The sequence below is a fragment of the Octopus sinensis genome, linkage group LG16, assembly GCF_006345805.1.
Source record: "Octopus sinensis linkage group LG16, ASM634580v1, whole genome shotgun sequence".
NCBI classification, from domain to species: domain Eukaryota; kingdom Metazoa; phylum Mollusca; class Cephalopoda; order Octopoda; family Octopodidae; genus Octopus; species Octopus sinensis.
The window spans coordinates 8,421,320-8,441,319 of NC_043012.1; the positions used below are offsets into that span (position 1 = coordinate 8,421,320).

The window sequence follows — 20,000 nt, forward strand, 5'->3', positions numbered from 1 at the left end:
GAGCATCCAGCTGTAGATACAGCATCAAAGCAGAAATAGAACCTGGTGGAGCCCTTTGGCTCATCAGTCTTGTCAAACTTATTTCTTTACTACCCACAAGGGTCTAAACACAGAGGGGACAAACAAGGACAGACACATGGATTAAGTCGATTACATCCACCCCAGTGTGTAACTGGTACTTAATTTATTGACCCCAAAAGGATGAAAGACAAATTCGACCTCGGCGGAATTTGAACTCAGAATGTAACGGCAGATGAAATACGGCTACGCATTTCGTCCGGCGTGCTAACGATTCTGCCAAACCATCCAACCTATGCCAGCATGGAAAAAAGGATGCTAAATGATGATGATGTCACTGATGTAGTATATTTTCACTGTGTGAAGCCATCATGATGGTGAATTTTGTTATCATTTTAAGGCAACGGTGTTATGTATCAAAGTTATCCACATCTGATGATTTGATAATAAGCGATGACTGTGTAATTATTCTTTATCTTTTACTTGTTTTGATCATTAGAATGCGGCCATGCTGGGGCACCACCTTGAAGAATTTTTTTGTCGAATAAATCAATGCTGAAACTAATTTCTTTTAAAAGCCTGGTACTTATTCTATCAGTCTCTGTCGAACTTCTAATTCATGGGGATGTAAAGATACGAAGTCCAGATGTCAAACAGCGGTGGGAGACAAACACAGACACAAAGACAAACATCTTTCAGTTTCCATTGATCAAATCCACTCACAAGGCTTTGGTTGACCTGGTACCATGCAGTGGGACTGACCCTGAAAACCATGTGGTTGGAAACTATTTACATAGAGAATAAGGAGAAGAAGAAGAAATAGAGAAGCAGCTTGTAGAATTTGTATTTTATTAACTTTAACATATGAAATTTTAGAATTTTTTTAGATTTAAATGTGGCTTTGTTCCATTAGAACTTTTGGTATCTGAATATCTTTTGTACCAATTCTTCTTGAAACAGTAAAGTTCTTTCAGTTTATATGTTGTGTGACTTATCATCATCATCATCATCATCATCAACATAACAAAAAAAACTAAAAATTAAAAGTGGGATAAAAAAACATGATTTGTTAAGGTGAAGTGAGGGTGATTGTTACTTCATCGATGCACGGGGATCTCAAGCATATTACAATCATAAAGCTTGCTGGAAGACAATATCATTTGAATGGATTGATAAGGAAAATTTTGGAATAAATTCTTCATTTCTTAAAATTTCTTAAGGACAGAGAGATGTGAGTCTGGATTTGTTGAAGGTAATATCATTGGCATGACTTGATAGGAATGATTTTGGAATAAATTCTTTATTTCTCTAAAATGTCTTAAGGACAGAGAAATGTTGGTCTTGGATTGGTTGAAGACAATATTATTGAAATGAATTGGTAAGAATAACTTTGGAATAAATTCTTCATTTCTGCAAGATATTCTAAGGACAATAGACCGGTGGATCGGGATATGTATGGTCTGTTTTCACCTGTGATAAATAGAAATAAAAAAAAAGTATGTTACAATGTTGATATTGTTTGATTATAAATTTCTTTTGATTAGTAACCATGAATTTAAATAGGAAAGACTTATCAGTATTTAGGTGAGTACGTAGGTAGGTAAAGTTATCTTCTCAAGTTATGTTGACCTATAATGGCAGTTACCCGGTTTCATTGCAAGATTACTCACTTTTGCCAGTTGAATGGACTGGAGTAATGTGAAATGAAGTGTTTTGCTCAAGAACACAATGCATTGCCTGGTCCAGGAATCAAAACACTATCTTATGACCATGAGTTCAACACCCTAACCATTAAGCCATGTGACTCCACATTTAGTGGGTGGGAATGCATGGGAAAAAGAGAATCTGCCCAACATGGCCCCAACAGAGGGACCAGCTATTCTAATTGATGGCAGTTTGATAGATAAAGCAGTTAAGGATATGAAGACAGGGAAAGCCTCTGGGCTGTCAGGAATCATTGCTGAGATGTTTAAAATCAGGAAGCTGTTATACCCAATGACTGTTATACCCAATGACTGTTATACCCAATGACTTATACCCAATGATTGTTATACTTAATGACTGTTATACCCAATGACTGTTATACCCAATGACTGTTATATCCAATGACTGTTATACCCAATGACTGTTATACCCAATGACTGTTATACCCAATGACTGTTATACCCAATGACTGTTATACCCAATGACTTATACCCAATGACTGTTATACCCAATGACTTATACCCAATGACTGTTATACTTAATGACTGTTATACCCAATGACTTATACCCAATGACTGTTATACTTAATGACTGTTATACCCAACAACTGTTATACCCAATGACTGTTATACCACCTAATAACTGTTATACCCAGTGACTCATACCCAATGACTGTTATACTCAATGACTTATACCCAATAACTGTTATATTCAATGACTGTTATACCCATATAAAAGCACTTGTGCAGTGCCACATAAAAGTGCCCATGTGGTGCTATGTTAAAGCACCTGTTTGGTGCCATGTAAAAGCACTCAGCACACTCTGTAAAGTGTTTCGTGTTAGGAAGGGCATCCAGCTGTAGAAACCATGCCTGATCAAACTGGAGTTTGGTGCAGCCCCTTCAGCTTGCCAGCTCTAGTCAAACCATGCAACCCATGCCAACATGGACAACGAATGTTAAATGATGATGATGATTATGATGACTAGTGTAGCAGCATTATAGTTAAATGTTACAAAGGTAAGGGAGATGCCTTAGAGTAGTGTGCTTACAGGTGTATCAAATTGTTGGACCAGGTCATGAAAGTTACAGTTCAACTAATTAGGTTTTGCAGTTTGGTTTTGTGCCGGGGAAAAGTACCACAGATGCCCTCTTCCTGGTAAGACAACTGCAGGAGAAGTATTTAGCTAAAAATAAGTCACCACTGTACCAAGCATTTGTTGACCTGGAGAAAGCATTCAACCAGGGTCCCTCACTTTGTGATCTGGTGATTGGTGAGGAAGTTAAGTATAGGTGAAAGACTTGTGGGGTTCATAAAACCATGTACAGGGGTTCTGTTAAAAAGGTGAGATTTAACTAAGAGGAATACAGCAATGAATTGAGTGTGCTGGTAGGAGTTCACAAGGGTTTAGCCCTCAGTCCCCTCCAATCCATCTCATTGTCCTCTGGGCCATAACACAAGATTTTAAGACTGGATGCTTACAGGAACTCCTTTATGCTGATTACCTTATTATTATTATTATTATAGCAAAATCTATAGTAGAAATAAGGTGAGAACATATGAAGGTTGAGTGAAGCTGGAGGAGAGGGTATAGTAATTTGGAGTGCGGCACCAGTAAGGCTATATTATATTTGAGGAAGACTTCAGTGAAGATTTATCTGAGTGATACTTGTAGTGACTATACATGAAATTTGAGTGAAAGTTCAAGTGACAGAATACAAAGGTGGAGTGAAATATTATTAAGGTGAGAGACATATTATATCATATTATGTATATATATATATATAATAATAATATAATAATAATAATATAATAATAATAATAATAATAATAATAATAATAACAATAATAATAATAATGTGAGGGAATATTATTTATATGTAATAATAATAATAATAATAATAAATAATAATAATAATAATAATAATAATAATAATAATAATAATATGAGGGAATATTATTCCAAACTTACAGGGAAAAATTCAATTTAGAAATACTAAATCAAATTCACAAAATATAATGTATATATATATATATATATATATATATATATATATATATAATATATATATATATAAATTAAAAAAAACACCTTTTATCAATTCAACAATGAAAAAATTAAATTATACCATTTAGAAGAAATTACATCTTAGAGAAAAATTAAATATATATATATGTATATCTATATTACCTTTCCAGATTCTACATCTTGTATAAGTTTTAACAAGTCATACATCTTGAGTTCTTCAACTTTTTCTTTTAAGTATGTCACTCGGTGAGAACATTCCATCATCCCACACATCGGGTCATCAGAAGAACATGGCTCGTACTGGCAGAAAAGAGAAAGACAATGGTGATAATAGAGTGGGTAGAATCTTCTAAAAATGTTTGAATTATTTTTTGAAATGGTAACTAGTTCAGTTTTTAAATATTGTAGCTGTGAACAGATTTTGTAGATGGAAACTGAAGGAAGCTCATCACATATATGTATTTATGTGTGTGTGTGTGTGTGCATGTAGGTGTGTATGCATGTTGAGTGCGTGTTTCTGTATGCTTGTGTGTGTGTATGTGTGTTCATGCGTGTGCATGTGTAGGTGTGTGTGCATGTTGTGTGTGTGTTTGTGTGTGCTTGTGTGGTGTGTTTGTGCGCGCGTGTGTGTATGTTTGTATGTATGTGTGTGTTTGTGTGCATGTGTGTTTGTGTGTGTTCGTGTGTGTACACATATCTTCACATCATGTGATGACTGTAAACAAGTTTCACTGTCATACAAGCAGTGTTATTCATTTCCAGTCTCCTGGGATAAGCATGTTCTGGCCATGGAGAAATATTACCTTGCTAGGAAACAGGTGACGCTTGGTGACAAGAAGTGCACCCAACCATGGAAAACTTGCCTCAACAAATTCCATCTGACCCATCGAAGTGGACATTAAAACAATGATGGTAAATCTGAGATGAAAAATATTTGAAATAATGGTGTTATTTTTACCTGTTTCCATATGTTTGTTCTGAAACCTTTGAGTACCAAAAACTTTGCAAGTTCCTCATGGTTATTGTCCAAACAGGTGAACAATGCTCTGCTACTGTAGCGACTGATGCCTTTTACTTTGTGTAAACCTTCAACAAGTTCTTTCACTTGATCGAGATCATTTGCCTTTAAATTATAATGAAAGTAAAGCATAAGAAAAAACAACAAAAACAAATAGGTAGATAAAATTGGTAAAGATTGGTGAGAAAGAGAGAGGGAGAGAGGAATTGAACCAAAATAATGACTAAGAACATCTCAGAATATCTGGGGTAAACATTTCTAATTTCTATCAAAAATCTGTCAAGATAACTTTAAAAAGTGAGCGAACCACACTGGTAACACAGGTAGGACACAATTGCCAGTACCACCTGACTGGCCCCGTGCCGGTTGCACCCACAACACTCTCGGAGTGGTTGGCATTAGGAAGGGCATCCAGCTGTAGAAACTCTGCCAGATCAAGATTGGAGCCTGGTGCAGCCATCTGGTTCGCCAACCCTCAGTCATACGTCCAACCCATCTAGCATGGAAAGCAGACGTTAAACAATGATGATGATGAAAGCCTTATAATGGGAGGCAAGGTTCATGATATTGGATGAACATCACCTTCTCCCATTAAAATTGTTCTTTGTGTTGTTTCAGGCTCTTGCAGGTCAAGAAAGATGTCTCAAGTGGAAATGCAACTTCACAACCAGTTTATTTACATAGTTACACAGAATAAATGATGTGTGTCGCTCTCAGTATACCATCTCAAGCTGTATACATCTCATTGTATCTCCATTAATGTGGGCCCATTACCTCTGGAGATACAATGTGTAGACAGGATTAGCCTGGAGGCCCAACCAGCGGATGTGTGTTTAGCAAGCACTTGCCATGAAAAGAGAGAGAATCTATTTGTTGGACCCTTATATCTGGTTTGCCATCGTGAGCCTTGTTGTGATCTTGCGCATGGCAAATGGATGCAGGTGAGATCTCGGTCCAGTCTCAGAGATGGTAACGGCTGCTGGCGAGATCTCATCCAATATGGTGCTGACTGCTTGTGCTGCTACAGCCTTTAATATAAGCAAAGTAGCTAGTTCTAAAATCTTTGAAAGAGATACAAGTACTTGGAAGTCTGACATCTTTTACGATGCTGGTAAGAACTATCTGCTGAGAATGTGCAATGATTTGCTTAGAAGACTTTCCAAATCTCAGAATACTATGTTCCGTGGTCGGATACAGCTGTTCCTGTCTCGGTTATTTCCGCTCTCTGAGAAATCAGCTTTGAACTTAATGAGTCAGTTTAATTTGGACAAAAAAGTAGTGACAATACTAGAATGTAATGTTTGTTCCTACTTCTGTGTGGCTGTTCCATAAGGAAGTATGTTACTACATTTTAATCTCAGGGAAAAATTTTTTCCAGCTAGTTAATGACACATAACCTGCATCTGATATATTGTAAGGGAGTGAACCACTCCCCTTCAACATGGCGAGCATATTATGGTCCAGTAATGAAATATGGAGTTCCTACTAGTAATTATTAGAAACAGGGTTGTGTGGTAAGTAGCTTGCTTACGAACCACATGGTTCTGGGTTCAGTCCCACTGCGTGGCACCTTGGGTAAGTGTCTTCTACTATAGCCTCGGGCTGACCAAAACCATGTGAGTGGATTTGGTAGACGGAAAGTGGAAGAAGCCTGTCATATATATGTATGTGTGTGTGTGTGTGTGTGGTGTGTGTGTGTGTGTGTGTGTGTGTTTGTGTGTCTGTGTTTGTTCCCCCCAACATCGCTTGACAACTGATGCTGGTGTGTTTACGTGCCTGTAACTTAGGTCTAAAATTCGTGGGTAGAGGACTAGTTGATTATATCGAACCCAGTGTTTCACTGGTACTTAATTTATCAACCCTGAAAGAATGAAAGGCAAAGTCGACCTAAACGGAATTTGAACTCAGAATGTAAAGATGGATGAAATGCTGCTAAGCATTTTGTCCGGCATTCTAACAATTCAGCCAGCTTGCTGTCTCAATAATAATAATGATAATAATAATAATAATAATAATAATAATAATAATAATAATAATAATAATGATAATAATGATAATAATAATAATGATAATAATAATAATAATAATAATAAAGAAGGCTAAGAAGGAATATATTCACAGACATGACAGAGTTGGAACCTACATACATTGGAAGCTATGCCAACATTATGGAATAACAACAGAAAAAAGATGGTATAGGCACACACCAGAAAAGGTCACAGAAAACGAGAAAGCAACCATACTCTGGGATATGCCGATACACACAGATAGAGAAATTAAGGACAACAGACCAGATATAGTTTATAGAGATCATGAAGAAAAAAAATGCTTTCTAATTGATGTATCAATACCAGCAGATGACAACGTGTCTCTAAAAGAAATGGAGAAACTTTCAAAATACAAAGACCTGGAAATAGAGGTAACCAGAATGTGGAATCTAAAAACAGAAACAATTCCTATCATAGTAGGTGCATTAGGCATGATAAAAAGATATTCAGACAAATACATAACAAAAACACCAGGACTTACAAACACATATAACATACAGAAAATTGTACTACTAGGCACTGCACACATCCTACGCAGAACACTTTCCATACAATAACCATCAGAGCATCACAACAAATCACAGCACATACCCAAGGCACACAGAGCTGCGCTCGGTAGTGAAGTGAAAGAACGCTATAAAAATAAAACTACTGAATAATAATAATATAATAATAATAATAATAATTTTTGAGTAGGAACAGTTTACCTGGATGGCGCTGAAAAAGGATTCTTCGAAACTCGTTTCTTCTAAGAATACTTCCAGTTCAAATTCACAAATTGATTTTTTGATGCATGCAAATTGCATGGTGCAGTTGCACTCATAATAGTCATTTGGTGTCTTACCACGCTGAAACAACAACAACAACAACAACAATTAGATGCTCTGATTTAGTTTATGTTTTCCTTTGGAGTTTGGCAAAAACCATTAAATTCTTATAACTTTGTTCACTGAAAAATCATAAAAATTTGTTAATAATGGTTCCAGTGATTTCATTTGTTTTCTACCTGGGCGAAGGATGAGAGGGGGCAATACAAAACAGATATAAAGTGTGGGAGTTTATCTTTATATATAAAAGTAAGGTTGCGTGCTGTCTGTCTCCTATGATTTAGATTCCTAACTACTCCCACATTTTGCAGTGCAGTTTAACCAAAACCGGGTATCTTATAGTCGTGATTCATATCGAGCCCTTCTGGGTATTAGCGCGCGTCTACGATTTGAAAAAAATTTACCATCATTTTTTTGCATTTTTAATGCATTTTTTTGCTATTATATAAGGGAAGTAACTCTCTAAAAATGTCTACGATGAGTCTACGATTTAAAAAAAAAATTACCATAATTTTTTTTCCATTTTTAATGCATTTTTTTGCTATTATATAAGGGAAGTAACTCTCTAAAAATGCTTATATAGTTATTTCCCTTACAAACCCGAGCAACGCCGGGCGATACTGCTAGTGTAATATACAAAGATTAACAAAAAAAAAATGGTAAGGGTGGGGGTGATAGGTGTTGTCCTTCTGATATAGGATGACCTCTAGGAATAATGAAGGTACCCTACTGTCCAAGATCTCCCTGATCGCCAAAGGCAAGTGCCCTCTTGAATTCCATTTCTCCGACTCATAGATCTATACTTAGAGAGGTACCATCCACTCTTGCCATTTTTGCGATTTTCAATAAAACTCACTCAAGGACCGCACTTTCCTCTCCACTCTCAATTTCCTTTTCAAATGAAATGTGAAGAAGTTAATGAGACCTCTACCAAAGAGGGATGTATCTGTCTTCATGCCTTTCAGCCTTGTTCATCAGATAACTTCTTTTGCCACAGCCACCAGGCAAAGGAAAATAATAATAATGGTTTCAGATTTTGGAAACAAGGCCAGCAGTGTAGCAGGAGGGGTAAGTCGATTACATCAACTCAGTACATGACTGGTATCTATTTTATCGACCCCGGAAAGATAACTTCTTTCACCACAGCCACCAAAGCCGACCTTGGCAGAATTTGAACTCAGAATGCAAGGATGGATGGAATGCTGCTAAGCAACTTGCCCAGCAAGCTAATGATTCTTCCAACTCACCACTTGAGTGGACCGGAGCAATGTGAAATGAAGTAATTTGCTCAAGAACACAATGTGCCTCCTGGTTCAGGAATTGAACCTGCAATCTAGCAATTGTAAGTGCAAAACCGTAACCTATTTCTTTACTACCCACAAAGGGCTAAACACAGAGAGGACAAACAAGGACAGACAAACGGATTAAGTCGATTAAAACGACCCCAGTGCGTAACTGGTACTTATTTAATCGACCCCGAAAGGATGAAAGGCAAAGTCGACCTCGGCGGAATTTGAACTCAGAACGTAACGGCAGACGAAATACCGCTAGGCATTTCGCCCGGCATGCTAACGTTTCTGCCAGCTCGCCGCGTGCCTTCACCATGCCAACATGTCATAGTATATAGTCGTAATGGTTATTTGATTAAGTCTTGGAGTGAAACATATTTTCTCTCTCTTTCTTTGTTCTTGAAAACGGCTGAAGTTGAGAGGAGCAGAGACTGTCGTAGTAGCGGTAGAAAGAGTGGAAGAGTACCTGCCACACATGATAACGGATATTAATGTGAACTTACGTTGTCCTTAATGGTCACATCAGCTCCGAGTAGCTTCAATAGATGTGAAATCTCTGAGGTGTCTTCAAATAATACAAAGCTGTAATGTAATGGGGTACGGCCATACTGAAAAAAAAAAAAAAGGGTAGAAAAAAACAGAAAGGTAGTAGAAAAAGAAAAGAGAAAAACCTCATAAAATATCACTATGAGTCTGTGAATATTAACCCGCATTCAGATTCCTCTGTCAAATATGAATCTCAAATTTTGGCACAAGGCCAGCAATTTCAGGGGAGGGGTTAAGTCGATTACATCAACCCCAGTGTCCAACTGGTATTTATTTTATTAACCCTGAAAGGATGAAAGGCAAAGTTGACCTTGGCAGAATTTGCTTAGCATTTTACCCAGTGTGCTAATGCTTCTGCCAGCTCACCGCCTTAAGAAAAGTTTCCTGCAGGCAGCTATGGGGATCAAACCCCATTCATCTCAGATACTGGCCAAGTGCTTTACCATTAAGCCAAATGCCCCCTGCTTACTCTTTTTTATTTTTTCATTTTTTGTAATTTAAAGAATTTTAAACCTAATATATTATAATTAAGCTTTTTTTTTCAGTTGAATTTACTTTGGACAAAGAGGAGATATTATTTAATTAATTTTTAACCCTTTTGTTACCATATTTCTGTTGAGATTCTCTGTGTTTCTTTCAATTAATCTTAAATATAACAAAGAATTTAGTAAAATAACTTGGTTATCATTAAGTTAGTATTAGGAACATAAATTGTGACTAAAGTTTGGTGGAAGATTTTAATTCAAAACTTATGAAAACAAGACATTTGTACTACAGACCCAATGCCGGTTTCAGCCGGGTTGGTAACAAAAGGGTTAAACAGGTGAGGATTGATGAGAGAAAGGACACCAGGTGATAGAAACATCTTTTCCTATAAAATTCCTTCTGATCCATGCCAGCATAGAAAAATGGTTGTTAAAATGACGATGATGATGAAAAAGTATAAATCAATAAATCTGTATCAATAATCATGAATAAAGCGGTTATTTCCATCTTACACTGTCTGCTTCATTGACAAGTATGGAATGTTCTGTGATGAGATATTCTGCTACAGATTTCTGCTGATGTAGAAGAGCGTAAAGAAGCACCGATCTGCCGCACTTGTCTCTTCGCAATGTCGACTTTTTCTTCATCAATTTCTTCACATTTTGCAGATCACCTTCTTTGATATATTGGTATATTTTATCATCTTCTTCCTTCAGTAAAAATACAAGAATAGGAAAATGGTAGCTAATAGTTGGTACCACGGTATATTGCAGTCGGTTTTGTACAGATTATAATACATAGGAGAGAAAGAGAGAGAGAGAGAGGAAACTTCAATCAATGGCATCAACCACAGTGTATTACTGGTATTTTAATTATCTACTCCGTCTCCTTCTGCAGGGTGAAGTTGGGATGAGAAGGAGTATAGCGTTAGGATATTAAAGGTTATAATAAAATACTTCAAGATGGTTTCTGTGTCACTCCATAGTGATTCTACATTTTAAAAACACTAAACCATGAACCAAAAAATATTAGAGAATGTGTATCATATATAATGGATGGACATGTGGGAAATATGTCCTGTGTATCGTGTGTGATACGTAGGACAGGCAAACGGTTAAAAAGGAGAACATATTGATTAATAGGGTAATGTGCTCCAGCTTGGTCGCAGTCTCATGACTGAAACAAGTAAAAGATGAAAGAAAGGATTGAAAAGATTATATATTTAGTGTGGTACACTATCTGAAAATAGAAGACAAGACAGTCATGGCTGGAATGTCATTGACTATAGGTCTCTCCGGATCAGGTCTGACCTAGAGCTATACAGCAAAAGCAACAACTTCAACAACAACCACTAAAACTCTGAGGATTGAGTTCTTAAAACTTATTATGAAACTAGCAGCATAGCCCGGCATTGCCCGGGTATGTAAGAGCCCCTAGTAGGCAATGACTAATCCCAATCTAGTCCTTTCCCTCTTGGGAACGAAGGCGCATGTGTAGGTTGCAATGTCTTCTCTTCACTCGAATACTTCTGTGTATATGATGTTCCTAGCTGTCCCTTTGGGCGAAAACATGAAAACATCATTGCGCCTCCCAAGAGAGTTAAAAAGGTCGAGTTGCGTCCCCTAGACAGTCTGTGGTTTGTGTTTAATACACAAATCGGTGTGCCACACATGATTTAATTAACCAATTTTTTCCAGCAATAAAGTATCCTATTGGAAAAAAAGGGCCATATAGCTCCTTGGAGCAGACATGATGCTCACTGTGAATTTAAAAAAAATTCCTGCCAATTTGTGAAAGATATTGTCCAAAATATGTCATCTTGAATTTGAATGCGATTTCCCAAAATGGCATGATTTTATCGATTTTTTCTGATGGTAAGGTATTGCATGGAAAACTAACATCAGAATTAAGTTTCTTAGGGTAACATTAAGCTTCACCATGAGTTTGGTGAAAATCGATTGCAAGTTGTGAAAACTACAACAGAAAATGTGTTGCATATAAAAAGCTTAGATTCTCGACCCCCATCTCGAATTTATCGATTTCTTTCAGAACTGGGGGAACTTTTCAAAATTTTCGCTGCGTTAGTTTTGAATTATGACATTGGGCTATGTGTGTGTCAAGTTTTATCAGAATCGGTTGAAAGCCGTGGTCAGGGTGAGGGCACAACCTGACAGACACACAGACAGACAAACTGCCGTTTATATAGAGAGAGATGGTAAGAAATCAGAGAGACCAGAATATCATACCTGCCACAATGGTGCCAACATTAATATTTCACATATTTCATAAATGTGTAAACTTCTGGAAATGTCCAAAAGTGAGTTTCCTTCACTATCGCGGAACAGGAGTATGTCTTGGTATGATCTTAGAATCATCCTTTGTAATATTTCTGTCTTGCCTTTCCTGATTAACTCCAGGATATGTTGGTCAATGATATCAACGTATAAATCTTTGTTGAGCTTCTTGGCAAAATCCCTCGCTGTTCTTCCTTTGCTGTCTCGCAGAGATACATCTAAACCAAAATGGAGCAATGTTTGAATCAGTTCCAGGGATTTATCCCTTGCTATCGCTTCGTAAATTATTGTTTGACCATGTTGGTTGCGTAGTGACAAGTTACAGTCTTTTAGGACACGGACGATGATTTTGTGGTCTTGTGGTGCATCCGGGGAACATATTAACTGGGAAAGTAATATGGAGGAGATCAAATAAAAAATATGTATGTATAAAAAAAAAGAAAATCAAATATATGAGGGAAGCATTGCATAATATGGCACGACCAAAACAAGAACAAGGAGAATAATGAAGATGATGAGGATGCTATAGGCACAAGGCCTGAAATTTTGGCGGTAGTGAGCTTGGCAGTCATATCAACCTCAGTGCTCAACTAGTACATATTTTATTGACCCTGAAAGGGTGAAAAGCAAAGTTGACCTCGGTGGAATTTGAACTCAGAATGTAAAGATGGCTGAAATGCTGCTAAGCATCTCATTCTAATGAGACCCTATAAGGGATCTAATGATCCCTTATAGGGTCTCTGAGGCTGTGGGAAGGAGGGAAAGGTATTCTTTAAGTAGATACCAAACCTGAATGCTTACAACACAGTGGTCTCCACTAAAAGCCTCCAAGATATCAGATGGTGAAGTTAAATTATGCAGTGGACTGAATTTACTGTCCAACTAGGTCATAACGGGATTTGAACTCAAAACTCAAAGAACCAGAGCAAATACTGGAAGGCTTCTGGTCCAATGTTCTTACAGTTACACCTGTTCATTGCCTTGTTTTGATACTTTCTTTTACTGGCTAAACAACAACAACAACAACAACAGCAGCAGCAGCAGCAGCAGCAGCAGCAGCAGCCGCCGCCGCCGCCGCCACCACCACCACCGCCACCGCCACCACCACCACCGCCACCACCACCACCACCACCACCACCACCACCACCACCACCACCACCACTCATTTTTGCCAGCTGAGTGGACTGGAGCAACGTGAAATAAAGTGTCTTGCTCAAGGATACAATGCACTGCTGGTTTTCAAACCCATGATCTGACGATCATCAGCTGAATACCCTACCCACTTAGCTACATGCCTTCAACAACCAACAACAACAACAGCATTAACAGCAGCAGCAGTGTGGAGGTGCAATGGCCCAGTGGTTAGGGCAGCGGACTCACGGTCGTAAGAACATGTTTCAATTCTCAGACCGGGCATTGTGAGTGTTTATTGAGCAAAAACACCTAAGCTCCACAAGGCTCCGGCGAGGGGTGGGTGGTGAACCCGCTGTACTCTTTCACCACAATTTCTCTCACTCTTTCTTCCTACTTCTGCCACAAAGCAGAGGAACCATGGTGCAACCCACTATGGTGTGGTAAACTTTCAGACCCTAGTCTAGATTGCGAATCCTCTGTACCCCAGGATGGTTCAGCTCTCCGCCACTGTTAAAAGTCACTGCTTACGGAATAAGGATAACAACGTAGCTTTTGCGCCCGTGCAAGCGCCTGTCTATCGCGTGTGGCAGGTGGATCTTCAAGTTGCCACACGCATTCTTAGTGGCTTAGAATAGGCTCGGATTAGAGATTATTCTTTGTGGCTAATGGCGTGAGTCCTGATTGGAAGAAGAAGAAGAAGAAGAAGAAGAAGAAGAAGAAGAAGAAGAAGAAGAAGAAGAAGAAGAAGAAGAAAAAAAAGAAGAAGAAGAAGAAGGAGCAACAACAACCCTACACCACAACTACAACAACAATAAGCAATCATTGGAATATACTTACATAAAAAAATAGGGGTCGCAACAGCCCTTTGTCCTTTTCTTCAGAGTTGTACAGTTTATGAACATCAACCTTCAAATCCATAAGTATGTTGACCATTGCATAATTATTAATCTCCCAAATTTCAGCAATCAAAGGTTTGCCAACATCTTTGCTGTCGTTACGGTCTGTCGAGAATGACTTGTCACAGGCATTCACATCTATGTTCTCCATCAATTCTAATGAGATATTTCAAACACAGAAAAATAACAATAACACTACTACTACTACTACTACTACTACTACTACTAATAATAATAATAATAATCCTTTCTACTATAGACACAAGGCCTGAAATGTGGGGGAGGGGATTAGTAGGTTACATTGACCCCCAGTGTTTCACGGGTACTTAATTTATTGACCCTGAAAGGATGAAAGGCAAAGTCAACCTCGGTGGAATTTGAACTTAGAACATATTGATGGACAAAATACCGCTAAGCGTTTTGTCCAGTGTGCTAACAATTCTGCCAGTTTGCCACCTTAATAATAATAATAATAATAATAATAATAATGAAATTATTGTATACAGTGCTCAGGTGCACCACAACTTGTCAGAAAGTGCATATAGAGTATATGCAGTAATGTACAAATATCTGGAAAGCGAACAATGTATGAGTCAGATACATGCTTGTGTGTGTATGGAGGGGAGAAAATCAAGTGTAGTGTTGGCGAATCTCAGAAAGCATGGAAGTTTTGAAGGATGCAGTGCTCCGACAACAAACAACTGATGCCGGCAGTTTGTTCCAGGCTTCAGCAACTCTCAGCGTGAAAAAAATGTTTCCTAAAGTCATGGGAGCTGTGCTGTTTTCTGACTTTGTAAATATGTCCATGGGTGTTAGACAGGTGGAGTTTGAAAAGGTGCTCAGAGTTATTGTTTGTAAGATGGTTGATAGTTTTATGGGTGCCTGCCAAGTCAGCTGCCAGACGTCGGAGTTTCAATGTGTCCATGCCCAGGGAAGTAAGGCATTCAATAATAATAAGAATAAGAATAATTATAATAAGGGGTGAAAAGGTTCTCTAATGAGAAGGATTTCCAATGCTGCAATGGATTTAGATGAAGAGCTTGTAAAAACTTCTGAGAAACTCCTGCGGTTTGTGCATACAACAAAGCATCTTTGAAGTTTATTTCACCTTTATTCAAAAATGAATTTGATTTCATTTTGAGACACCTAGTGTGCATGTATTTTCTTCTTTGTGCACTTGTTGTAAAATATGTGCATGTGTACAAGTGCAGAACTTAGAAGGAACATTAGGTTGCATCAATAAAAAACCCCGCTTCAGTCATGAATGATCATGGGTTTGCACCTAGAAAGCTCCCCTCTGAGACACAAGTCTGGGCAAGGTTGTTTATGGAAGACCGGCAGTCACCCATGCATACCAGCCTCCCCTCTACACACCACCGATGTTATCCAAGGGAAAAGCAAAGGTGATACAGTTTGGCACCAGTGGCGTCACGACTCATTTCTACAGCTGAGTGAACTGGAGCAACATGAAGTAAAGTGCCTTGCTCAAGAACACAACACATAGCTCGGTCTGGGAATCGAACTCACTACCTCATGACTGTGAGCCCAACGCTCTAACTCCTGGACTATGTGCCCTCATATAATATGCCTTTATTTACCTTAGCACTGGACAGAGTTCAAAATTATCTTAAGTTTATTAAACATGGCTATTATTCTGTCTTTTTTTCAGTCCACACGTCCCTCTTTTGCTAATGACAAACGTTGGCCTAATGGATAGAGTTGCAGTTATCAAGTCAAGAGTTCAATGGTTCAAGTACGGTTAAAGCATTGGCTGTTTACTATAATGAATTCCCAGATAGTTCAGTCTATCTAGTTGTAAATGGGTACCAAAATCTATTACTACTACTGGAAAAATTGACTTCTAGAAAATAGTAGTGCAGAACTTCTGTACAGTGTCATAAAAAGCATGTTAGACATGGATGTTCGTCTGAACCTCAGCAAGTCAGATTTCGCGTGATGAATGCAGTCACCCACTCGCCTTGCATTGTTGGCTAAAATGGTATATTGCTGCCAGGATATGAAAATGGCAGTGTAAAGTGTCATACATCATGTAGGTGAAATGAATAACTTAACTTTGTAATCGAAGGTAGACAACTGTTGTTATCAGGAGCAGACAACTATTTATAAGCCAGGGGAGATAACTACTTTTTCCTAATGAGTTTCTTAAAAAGAAAATATTTCACGGAAGGAAAAAATAAAAAACCTAAATAAAAATTTCATTGAAGAATGTGAAGTTTGATGTAAATTCTGTAAACAAATATATACTATTCATGAAACAGAATATTATAATTGTTGAGTGTTAATAATTTTAAATTTCATTGGGTGTCTGAATTGAAAAAATAAAACAGTCCAACACACTTGCACACATACACGGAACATGCATACACACACACACACACACACACACACACACACACACACAAAGATTTAGTCTAGCACCCTTGTAGGTCACAGTAGAATTTCAAACTCAGAGCACAAACAGCCAGAATAAATATCAGAAGGCATCTAGTCTAACAATCTAATGTCGCTCCTGTCCACCACCTTAGGTTAATACTTGTCTCTCTGGCATTCTGTTGATTATGATGAGTTTTCTAGTTAAAATTAACATGAAAACAATGTCATGAAATTAATGTGCAATTGGTTTACTTCCTTCATTATTATGTGGAAGTCTCCCTAAAATACAATGGGTCCTGTATGATTGTAGGATACTGTAAGTGGTGGGCGGAAGAGTATGGAGGATAATATTGCAATGCAGTGAATGGTAAAACTGACATTCTGTCGGTTACGATGACGAGTGTTCCAGCCTTTTCATGAAATTAATGTGCAAGTGGCTGAGTACTCCACAGACATGTGTACCCTCAGTATAGTTCGCAGGGAGATTCAGTGTGACACAGAATGTGACAAGGCTGGCCTTTTCAAATACAGTTACTACTCATTTTTGCCAGGTGAGGCGACTGGAGCAACCTGAAATAATGTGTCTTGTTCAAAGACACAACATGTTGCTAGGAATTGAACTCATTACCATATGATCATGAGCCAAATACTCTAACTACTCGGCCATCGTTACCAGCGTCGCCTTACTGGCACTTGTGCCCCGTGCTAGTAGGGTGCTAAAAGCACCATCCGAGTGTGATCGTTGCCAGAGCGGCCAATTGGTTTCCGTGCTGGTGGCACGTAAAAGGCACCATTCGAGTGTGATCGTTACCAGCATCGCTTTACTGGCACCTGTACTGGTATCTTGTTTAAAATATTTGAGCAAGGTCGTTGCCAGTATCGCCTGACTGGCCCCCATGCCGGTGACACGTAAAAGCACCCACTACACTCTCAGAGTGGTTGGCGTTAGGAAGGGCATCCAGCTGTAGAAACTCTGCCAGATCAAGAGTGAAGCCTGGTGCAGCCATCTGGTTTGCCAGCCCTCAGTCAAAATCGTCCAACCCATGCTAGCATGGAAAGCGGACGTTAAACGATGATGATGATGATGATGATGTCCCTGAGGGACGAATGGCTGAACCTACTTAGCAAAGTTATACACCCAGAATACCTGAAGATGGAATGAATAATGCCATTGTTTAATTAATGTTTCTTTCTCTTTGATGTTTGTATTAAAATATATCTGTGGTAGAATATACTTGTTGTGTTATGTGTTTAATTAACGTGTCTTACGTTTTGAGATCCAGCTCTTGATAATCAATGGTCTTCCGCTGAGACAGGCCAAAGAAAATTCTATTGTATTTTCATATTTCTCCATCAGGTGTTGGCAGTGAATGTGGTAGGGATTCTGTTGGGCCATAACTCGAAGATTCACTATTTTGCCATTCTTCATGATTGTTACCCGACACCAGGACTGTAAGAGCAGTTCCACTTGTCTAAGATTTGGTTTTACGGTTAACATGGCCTGCCACAAACCTGCAAAACAGAAAAGCTAATAAATGACAAATAAAAAAAATACAACACAAAAAAAACAAACTCGGAATCTGTGTATATTAATGAGCAATTAATTCATTAATTTGAGTAAGCAATGGATCACTTGAAAGTTTCATGGGAGTGGCAAGGAAGATTCTGATTTAAAACTTTTTGTGCCATTTTCAGGATAATGAATATTCTCTTGACTTTTGATAACCATTTTATCCAAATATATATAAAACAATATCTATATGTGTGTGTGTGTGTGTGTGTGGCTGTGTGGTAAGTAGCTTGCTTACCAACCACATGGTTCCGGATTCAGTCCCATTGCGTGGCACCTTGGGCAAATGTCTTCTACTATAATCTCGGGCTGACCAAAGCCTTGTGAGTGGAATTGGTAGACAGAAACTGAAAGAAGCCTGCCGTATATATGTATTTCTTTACTACCCACAAGGGGCTAAACATAGAGGGGACAAACAAGGACAGACAAAGGGATTAAGTCAATTACATCGACCCAGTGCGAAGCTGGTACTTTATTTATTGACCCCGAGAGGATGAAAGGCAAAGTCGACCTCGGCAGAATTTGAACTCAGAACGTAACAACAGACGAAATGCCGCTAAGCATTTCGGCCGGTCCGCTTACGTTTCTGCCAGCTTGCCGCCATATTAGGCTTACAAAGAATAAGTGCTGGGGTCAATTTGCTCAACTAAAGGTGGTGCTCTAGCATAACCACATTCAAATGACTGGAACAAATAAAAGAATAAAAGAATATATGTATGCGTGTATATATATATATATATATGTACAATGGGCTTCTTTTTAGTTTCTGTTTACCAAATTCACTCACAAGGCTTTGGTTGGTCTGAGGCTATAGAAGAAGATACTTATCCAAGGTGCCATGCAGTGGGACTGAACCTAGCTTAACTTCTAGTGTGTGTGTGTATATATATATATATAATTAAAATCTTAGGGTAGCAAGAATATTCATAGAAAAATTCTTAGTTACGTGGTTAGTGAACGTACACTGTATTCTTCTTTGAATAATATATATATATATATAATATATATATATACATGCACACACACACACACACACACACACATATATATATATATATGGGTACAGGTATGACTGTGTGGTAAGAAGTTTGCTTCCCAATCACTTGGTTCCAGGTTCAGTCCCACTGCATTGCACCTTCTACTATAGCCTTGAGTCAACCAACACTTTGTGAATGGATTTAGTACACAGAATATATATATGTGTGTTTGTGTGTATAGGTAGACAAATGGGGAAAGGAATGAAAATAATGATACTCCGGTGCCAGGAAAAAAAAAGGGAAAAGGTTCCTTCTTTTGATATAATGAAAAATGTTAGACAATACAGGATTTCCGTGCAGAAATATAAATGAATTTTTTTTGGAGACCAAACATTTTAAAGTGCTCAGCTCTTTTGTATTTCTTCCAATATTTACCTGGTTTGAATTTGTTGTACCATAATAACATTTCCTGCCATCCTTCTGGTTTTGTTTCCAAGAGAATTTCTTCGGCTGTTTTATTGTCATTGTTACGAATCTCAGGATCAATTCCACATCTAAAACATGAAAGGAAACGGAAATTGAAGAGACACAAGACAAATGTTCTATCAACCTTTTTTGGCATTTAAAGCGGCCATATTCGGGCCCCAAATATTCTGCCTGTTTAATGTTAAGATTGACGACATCTGACCTCTCAGAACAACCCTAGGGTGTCATTCTAGAAATAAATAATTACTTCATAAAAATCTCAAAGCTACACGTTCTTTTATTTA

At 38.1% G+C, this 20,000-nt stretch overlaps 1 protein-coding gene across 1 annotated transcript in view; it reads right to left on the reverse strand.

Annotated features, from left to right (window-relative positions):
- Positions 1-846: 846 nt before the first annotated feature.
- The window catches only part of LOC115220444, a 39,541-nt gene continuing 20,387 nt past the window's right edge, over positions 847-20,000 (reverse strand). Inside the window, exons 2-11 of the mRNA XM_029790574.2 lie at positions 19,666-19,784; positions 17,953-18,195; positions 14,231-14,445; positions 12,212-12,643; positions 10,478-10,675; positions 9,437-9,541; positions 7,525-7,665; positions 4,710-4,874; positions 3,914-4,051; positions 847-1,488 (exon numbers count right to left, since the gene is read on the reverse strand). Of these exons, the coding sequence (XP_029646434.1) occupies positions 1,441-1,488; positions 3,914-4,051; positions 4,710-4,874; positions 7,525-7,665; positions 9,437-9,541; positions 10,478-10,675; positions 12,212-12,643; positions 14,231-14,445; positions 17,953-18,195; positions 19,666-19,784 (1,804 nt within the window). The 3' untranslated portion in view covers positions 847-1,440. The remainder of the gene's footprint in view (positions 1,489-3,913; positions 4,052-4,709; positions 4,875-7,524; positions 7,666-9,436; positions 9,542-10,477; positions 10,676-12,211; positions 12,644-14,230; positions 14,446-17,952; positions 18,196-19,665; positions 19,785-20,000) is intronic.